General features: G+C 36.4%; 1 protein-coding gene across 1 annotated transcript; it reads left to right on the plus strand.

The window, feature by feature from the left end:
* The first annotated feature begins 7,800 nt into the window (after nucleotides 1-7,800).
* Nucleotides 7,801-9,304, plus strand: LOC123865084 (origin recognition complex subunit 5-like). Its single transcript, XM_045905931.1, has one exon. It carries the CDS (start codon nucleotides 7,865-7,867, stop codon nucleotides 9,251-9,253), a length of 1,389 nt encoding a protein of 462 aa, XP_045761887.1. The 5' UTR covers nucleotides 7,801-7,864; the 3' UTR covers nucleotides 9,254-9,304.

Raw genomic sequence — 9,304 nt, forward strand, 5'->3', positions numbered from 1 at the left:
TATTGATATTAATATGTTAAAGTCAAATTCTCCTTTTACATACATACTTAGATTATATGATAGACTTTATATTTCAGATTATCTACGTAATAATAGCCTAGAACAAGATCGATTGCGATTAAGGAATTACATAAGGGAATAAGTGGGGAGAAATGCATTTGCAAATTGGAAAAGAGACCCATGACTGGTCAGGGGGTATATTTCCTTTCACTATGGTGTTAGGTATGACGAGGGTACGTATTGGGTTTTGGGTCGCGGGTCCTTGAGAGCAAAATATTAATAAAACACGTCATTGTCACGCGCGAGCTTTTATCGAAATCGATATGGCCCGTAAAAAGTTAGCCGTCAGACAATCATAGACTTTTGTATCTAATATTAGTATATAATATGGCTTTAGTTGATTGAGGAGGTGCTGGTTAAAACGGTGAAAAGTTGTGGAGAAATGAATTTGTACAGAACACCGTATCTTATATCAAAATGAACAAGTGTAAAATAAAAATTTATAACACCCCCGACAAGTGAAGGTTACAGCGTTACAGTAACTAGAAAAGAGCTGATAACTTTCAAACGGCTGAACCGATTTTCTTGGATTATAGCTAAGAACACTCTCGATCAAGCCACCTTTCAAACAAAAAAAACTAAATTAAAATCGGTTCATTAGTTTAGGAGCTACGATGCCACAGACAAATACACAGATACACACGTCAAAGTTATAAAACCCCTCTTTTTGGGTCGGGGGTTAAAAAGACACCCATGACTGGGCAGGAGGTTATATTTCCTTTCTCTGTTAGGTATGACGAGGGTACGTATTGAGTTTAGGTCGCGGGTCCTTGAGAGCAAAATAATAATAAAACACGTCATTGTACCGCGAGCGAGCTTTTAGCGAAATAAATAGTCTACGTCGATAACGACCCGCAGCGATATTTTCCACTTCCTTTGATACCAAAGCCTTGGAAAGTGTTACATGACAGCGTGGGAAGATCATCCTGTAAGTACCCAATAACTATCTATCTAGAAATGGCTTAAAAACCGGTGATTTACCTCATTCTTGTAATAAAATATCCGGCCAAGTGCGAATCAGACTCGCGCACTGAGGGTCCAGTACTCGGCTATTTTTTCCGAAATTTGCACGATAAATCAAAATCTACTATGCACAAAAATGAGTAAAAATCTGTTTTAGAATATACAGGTAAAGTTTTATCATTTGATTCCCCACTTGGTATAGTTATCTTACTTTGAAAATTGAAACATATTTTAATTTTTTTTAATGATGTAACCACGAATTCACGGTTTTCAGATTTATTCCTTTACTTGTGCTATAAGACCTACCTACCTGCCAAATTTCATGCTTCTAGGTTAACGCGAAGTATCCTATAGGTTTCTAGACAGACACGACGGACAGACAGACAACAAAGTGATCCTATATGGGTTCCGTTTTTCCTTTTGAGGTACGGAACCCTAAAAAACTAAATTAAAATCAGTTCATTAGTTTAGAAGCTACGATGCCCCAGACAGATACACAGATACACACGTCAAACTTATAACACCCCCTTTTTTTTCTTGAAAAATTTATTCAGAAAGTAATAATACAGATTTTCACAAATGTTAAAAATACTTAAATACAAAAATTATAAAACAAAAATATCATCCAAATCACTGTAACGAGGCAGGGTGCCCAGAACGCTGGCTGCGATTCATGGCAATTTTAACCCCCGACCCCCTTTTTTGGGTCGGGGGTTAAAATTGCCTTTTCACAAATAGAACGCACAAGACTATAGTTTGACGGATCGGACAGTGCAACAAACGATCTAGGAGCACAAGAATAAAGAATACCATTGTTACACGCTTTTAGCGCAATAAATAGCCGTCGATAAGCGCCTGAGGGCACATTCCCATCTCCTCTATGTACTCTACACCTACTCTCAGTTAGCGTAGAACGTAACATGCTTACAAAATGCCTTGTTTCCATTGTCACTAGCGTGCGAGATGCAACCTTAGCTTTGGCAAACTGACTAACAGCTATTGATGGCCATACACGATCAAGTTTACAGCGAACTTGATGCGGCGTCCAGTCAAATGATAGCCATGCACCGTCAAGTGTGCATATTATCATGCACACTAATAGCACAGATTTACTAATAGCCATACGCCGTCAAGATTACTGGACGCCGTTTCACGTCCGCTGCAAACTCCACTGTAATCTTGATCGTTTTTTATTCAGTTACAAGTTAGCCCTGGCCTGCAATCTCACTTGGTGGTAAGTGATGATGCAGTCTAAGATGGAAGCGGGCTAAACTGGAAAAGGTATGGCAGTTTCCATTAAACCCATACTCCTCTGGTTTCTACACGGCATCGTATCGGGACGCTAAATCGCTTGGCGGCACGGCTTTGCCGGTAGGGTGGTAGCTAGCCATGGCCGAAGCTTTCCATCAGACCAGACCATTTAGAAATTATAAAATTTCAAACCCCGCCGGGGATCGAACCCGGGACCTCCCACTAATAAGACCACAGCGCTTAGCACTGCGCCAGGGAGGCAATCATAATATATATGACCAGCACCAGTAAACAATCAACCTCTTCGTACAATTCCTCTTTATAAAATTGTTATATTTTTTTTATTTTATTAAAAATTTACATTAACAGGGCTCTCTCCGTCACTTACTCCATACAATCGTGTCCCAATTTCATTTGAATACTAAGCAACCAAAGTCCATGAAATTTTGCAGACATATTCTAGAAACTAACATCTGTGCCTGTGGTGTTTTAGATTTTTCTAAAAATATGTACTTTTAAAATTACAGGGGCTCGAAGATAAATTGTATGTGAATTTTTAAGACTGCGTAACTTTGAAACCGAATATTTTAACGGAAATCTGGAAAACCACAGGCATAGATATTAGTTCCCGGAACGTTTCTACAAAATTCCATTGAGTATGATTGGTTAGTATTCCAACGAGAGACGAACTACGTTTGTATGGAGCGAGTGACGGAGAGACTTTTGTGATAAATTTAATTAAAATAAAATGTCACAAAACGTAGGAATTTACGTTCTACGTCCCCGGTTAGGACTTATTATACGAAGGCGTCTTTAGGATAATTCGGGTAATGGCGGCCATAAATATGTCTTCTCTGAACAACCCACAGCTCGCGGCGAGATTACGAGCTAATTATTGTAAGCTTTATCTGAATTCTTACAAAGTCAATACCTATCTGATTCCGTGTCTTATTTTCAGATACAAGTTAGCCCTTGACCCTCACCCGGTAGTAAGTGATGATGCAGTCTAAGATGGAAGCGGACTAACCTGGATGGGGAAAGTAAGTTTAATTAAACCCGTACCCCTGATCGGTTCTTAGTTCTTTCACGGCATCGTACTGGAATGCTACGGCACGGCTTTGCCAGTAGGGTGGTAACTAGCCACAGCCGAAGCTTTCAGAACTTTCAGCCTACAGACCAGGAAGGAGTCTTAATTAATCTATCACTAAGTTTATGGTTGGTTACACAGCTGTAGTCCAACGGGTGAATACCTCCGCCTCAAAAAAGTGGGAAAGTCATTTGTGGGAATGAGTGTAATATTTTATACCTAATAAAATTCCACAGTCAATATTGGACTTGCCTTTACAAAAGTTTAAAAAATCCATTAAAAGTATGCTCCTGGCAAAAGCATATTACATAATCGAAGATTAAGTGATAAAAAAGCATGGATTTGACTCGCTCCAACAATGCGTGGGGCTGCAATTGCTTGTATAGTATGGAATATTATTGTAAATAGAACAATTGATAAGAGCAATCGCCGAGTTTCTTGCTGGTTCATCTCGGTAGGAACGGCATTCCGAACCAGTGGTAAATTATTTGACGATTCAAAAGCTCTTGTAAAGTTTATTTGAATAAAAATCTATTCCATTCTATTCTATTCTAACAATTCGCATTACAGGCTTAGCGTTTGCACTGCCTACATTGTTATTTGATAACTACCTGAAAATACAACACCCCAACGATCTCCATTCTCTCTGCTACACGTGCCATAAAGGTTCTACGAGAATACCAGCGTCTCCCGTTTTATTAACATTCGTTTTAGTTAACAATGTAACACAATGTCGATTTTGGAAAATTTTAAAATTTTATTACCCCACATTTTATAACCTGGGTGAGATTTGGGGTTAAATAAATTTTGCACCGACCAGTAACTGTGTAGGATGGCTATTCTTTCACACTGCTTTTATTTGGTCCTGAAAGACTGCATCATACTTAATCCGAATTTGCTGTTGAAACTTTTTCTATTAGGTAAATACTAAACCAACTTTCTATTACCTACCTACTGCGTTACTGTTTTTCTATTTATTTATTTACTTTATCTACCAAAGGTCAGCTGAAAAAAAATATTTTATAATTTTTATGATAGTGTTTTTTTATTTTGTTACCTACACTTCAAGGCAATTTCAAAAAAAAATTAAATAGGTACATATCAAAAATTATTTCGAACAGAATATCTCTAGATATTAAGTACGCATATCGCCATTCGATGGGTGATGAAAAGAGCTACGAGTTTCTCTACGTGATCAATTCAGAAATGAGGATCGCCTCATTTCTGATTTGATCAGTCTCTATGGTTCGCCTCTCGTCTCTATTGTCAGTTTCTATGGTTCTATGGTATTGGTATGGTTGGTATGGTGGTATGGCTATGGTTAGCTCAACGGAAAGAGTAACAAACATACACACATACACCCAAACTTTCGCCTTTATAATATTGGCGTGATATTGCTGCGTCAGCCACGGCGTATCCGTTGTGCGCGTCAATGGCTTTGAGCGCGATAGGAGAAAGTCTGCCTTTACGGTTGTCCTCGGAAATCAGCATTAATGGTAACCCTACGTCAAGCTATACACCAAAATTGACATCATAAAGTGAAGTCGCGTGTACTTTGTTCCCGGACGTGGGTATGAAAGGCAATTTTCTGTTCCAGAGATTCCTTGGCTGCTGCGGTGCATTATACTTACACTGGATTATATTTTTAACCCCTCACCCAAAAAGAAGAGTGTTATAAGTTTGACGTGTGTATCTGTCTCTGGCATCGTAGCTCCTAAACGAATGAACCGATTTTAATTTAGTTTTTTTTTTTGTTTGAAAGGTCGAGAGTATTCTTAGCTATAATCGAAGAAAATTTTTACGTCGGCTCTAGTTCAGAGCATTGGATGAGGAAGGCCATGGCACGTCTGCAAGCTGAAATGTTGATGATGCTATAAAATAAAAAGACGTAATTGAGAAAATTGTCTGTCTCAGAAGTCCTTTAGAGGATGCTAACGACACCCCATACCTACATCCAAATCTGTTCAGGTATTTATTAAGTTATGGTGGAGTAAAGAAACTCATACATATAATATACCTACGTACAACATAAATAGGTAGATACATGAACCCTGAAAACATTATACTTGTTTTTGGGCAGTCATGTAAAAAATAATGGTAGCACAAATGACGGCTGTAAAAATTGCGCCAATAAATTGTCCAAAAATATGACACGTTTCGGTTTTACTGCATCGATGCCAATACTTGTGTATTGTCGTAAAAAACATCGTAAAATATTCATAAAATTTATCGCATTCCTAGGTACATACATATAACGACTTATCAACGAAGCAAATCCAAACATAAAGCAAATATTTACAATCCAAAACATGATTACCTATGTGAAATATTTATCTGCCACTAACTAATGCCCGCGACTTCGTCCACGTGGATTTAGGTTTAAAAATCCCGTGGGAACTCTCATTTTCCGGGATAAAAATGTCTATGTCAATTTATATCACTTTCCAGGTCTTTAATTATATCTGTGCAAAAAATCAGCTCGATCCGTAGCTCATTTGCAGCTTTGTTGTTCAAACACTCTTTCATATTTTTGTAATAATCTATACTAATAAATAAAATTGGAGTGTCTGTCTGTAATTTCATGGTTATTTGAACGATACCATAACTGAATCACACGTTTTTAAAAATTTTGTCTGTCTGTCTGTCTATCTGTTTGAAAAATTAAATAAAACATTATGGTACCATGAAGTTGTTTGATTTATATCTTAGAAATTTAGGTACGTTTTCAGATTGCTTACGATATTTTGTTTACAGAATTCATAAATAAAGGTGTCTGCATGCAAAAGCGAAGCGGAGCGGAGATATGTTCGACAGACCAATTTGATTAATACATGATGTATTATAGTCTTATTGTTTTTATGGACTATGTGTAGTAAAATTGGTCTGCTAAACACTTCTCTGCACTCCTCTTCAGTGAACAGGCACCCTAAGTAATATACGAAGTTGGCCTGGCTGACCCATTAGCTTAACATTGTTAAAAAATTGTCGCCTGCTTTTTAATACGTAGAATTGAAAGCCAGGTCGCAAACCAAGAGTTAGGCAGCTATTCTTCAACTCTAAGGTATAGAATTCTTGAGGATGGATAAATAAACAACAATTGTTTTGTTAATTTTTATTACCTGTCATCAAAAATTATGTAGGGTGATTAATACTAGTCAATGTATAGGTATAAAAGCAAGTAAAATCCCAATGCTTGTATACAAATGTAGACAAAAATAAATGCACTTTTTGCGCCTTACACATGGCAACATCGCAGTTATTATGTCATTCTCATTCTAAATAATTATGAATATTGCACCCTGCCACTAAACTAAGGTTAACTAATTATTTAAAAAAATCAGTCCAAGAATAAAAATATTTTTTTACAATCGTTAAAAAAATATATATATCTCCGTCGTCAAGAAAAATAAATAACAAGTTAGTTACAGACTGATATGAAATAAAAAATCGAAGTATTTATAAAGAAAAAGTCGACTATTCTACACAAAGGTTTTTTGAATATTTAAGGGCAAGATGCAGCAGTAAAAATTTATTAGTAGACAAAAATTTTCAGTCATATTACTGCCGAGAAATATTATTAGTAGGTACTTATACAAATATATTGTACACAATATATTAATACAAAATATAAATCGAAGTTTTAATTTAAATACGATAAAAACATTACAATTTTTTTTAAATCCTTTACGATTACTTTAATCAACTAATTATTTTTTTTGAATATGCCACTTTTGACCTGAATTTAAATACCTTTCACACAAAATATACCATATCAAATCAATACATCATAAAATATTCAGTTTACCCTCTTCGAAATAGCTTTATTACAAGGAATAGATGGAGTGAATTAATATTATAAGCAATGGAAACATGTTTTATCCGCATCTAATTCGTTGATAAAGATAATATCCAAGTACCCTTTCATTTCTACCTTGTGCCTTTCATTCGTATAATCTCTACCGCTTATTTTGCCTGGTAACTTTATTACACAGATATGAGACTGCAAATTTTCTGCTAGAAATAATATTATGTAGTACGAAGTACGTATTGCTTTGTTAAAAACGTATACTTTGGTAAGGTGGCTTCGTCTTTCTATTCAATTCATAAATCTCTGATCCCAGTCCCGTAGTTGGCGCCGCCTGCCCTGTTTAGGGTGTCTTTGAATTGATCGATGTCTATTTCCGATTGACTTTCCAGTTGAAGCTCCACTGCGAAATTCTGAAACAAACACAAACATCGTTTTGTAATAATATAATTAATTAAATAAAAAGGCCTGTAAAATGTGAAACTAATGTTACCGTACCGTACCGTAATGGTTATTTTGAAAACAGTGTTGAGAGACGTAAAACGAAACGTTAAAATGTATGCTAACCTAACCAATGAGATTCGTTTATTTTTTGACATTGACACTTGCGATTCAGTTGACAGTTGAATCGGTTGAGCACGTTGTTTACATCAAAGAGAATATCACTACGTTCTCGCTGTTTTTATTTGGGAAAAAATATGGACGAATTAAATGAAAAAGTGCCATGTAGAAAGACTCAGCTTCAAGATTTGTTGGATCTTATGGGTGAAGACGATGAACCGCTACCAGTTTCAGTATTTATCAGCGGAGACATGGCTACCGGAAAAAGTCTTTGTGTTAACACAGTGCTGCAGTATTTAGGTTTCAAACACGTTATTATAAACTGCATCGAGTGTTACACACCGAAGATTATGTACGAGGCTATTTTAACAGGGCTTTACGACAATCAGCTAGATATCAAATGCGATTCTTTATGGGAATTGATGAATAACCTAAACGCATACAGCGCTGAACAAACTCGCTACGAGCCGATCGTGTTGGTGTTCGATCGAGCAGAAAGGTTTCAGAATATGGATCAAAGCATCATGTCCACGTTTTTAAGACTGCGCGAGTTTTGCAGCCTGAATATTTGCACATTTTTCATTACTTATCTCATTTACGACAACTTCTACTTCAAAACGGGAGTCCGACAGCCTATAACGATGTACTTCCCAAACTACAATAAAGACGAACTGTTCAAAATCATATTTCTGCATCAGAAAGCGTTCGTGCGTCACGTGACGAGCTATCACATTGTTGATCACGGTATAAAAGAAGATCTTGAACGGCCAGAGTTGTTTGAAAACTTTCTTAATGCATTCTTGAGCGTGTTCTACCGACCGTGCCGGGATTTAATCGAGTTACATTACATGGCGAAAGTAAACTTCGCCAAATACTGTGAACCGATCATACGAAACGAGATCAAATCAACTGATTTACCAAAGTTGTGGCGCCACATTGCACCCATACTCAAAGTAAGCTTAGAATTACTCTACTTAAGAATACACACATCAACTCCTGCGACAACATCGGCCGGTACAAACAATGAGTCGACAGAACTACAGAACTTGAACTTTAAAAATACCTTAAAAGAAGAACTATTATCAACTAAAGCATTTGCACAAAGTTTTGAACTCCCATTCTATTCGAAATTCCTTTTAATTGCTGCTTATTTAGCAAGTTACAACCCACCGAAAGAAGATAAGAGATTGTTTATGAAAAATCATGGAAAACAAAGAAAAAGGATGCAGCAAGTTAAGGCGAAGGCTAAAATTACTGAAAAACTAAATACACAACTCGGACCTAAAGTCTTTACATTGGATAGATTGCTGGCAATCTTTTATGCTATATTAGAGGAGAAAACTGGTTTAACAAGTAATCTATTGTCTCAAATAGCCACTTTGGTGGAATTAAAGTTGCTTGCAGGCAGCAAGGAAATAGATTTGGACACTCCTAAGTATAAATGCATTGTTGGTTACGATTTTATTTCTGCAGTTGCTCAAACAGTCGGTTTTAATGTTAGGAAATATTTGTACGACTTCATTTAAGCAAAGAGTTGTTTTTTAAGTTTGAGCTTTTTTAATACATCATTTACTATA

The sequence above is a fragment of the Maniola jurtina genome, chromosome 5 (assembly GCF_905333055.1).
Source record: "Maniola jurtina chromosome 5, ilManJurt1.1, whole genome shotgun sequence".
NCBI lineage: Eukaryota > Metazoa > Arthropoda > Insecta > Lepidoptera > Nymphalidae > Maniola > Maniola jurtina.

Bases quoted from the DNA above. Each gene is read 5' to 3' on its own strand.
- LOC123865084 (XM_045905931.1), top strand. From the start codon at position 7,865: ATGGACGAATTAAATGAAAAAGTGCCATGTAGAAAGACTCAGCTTCAA.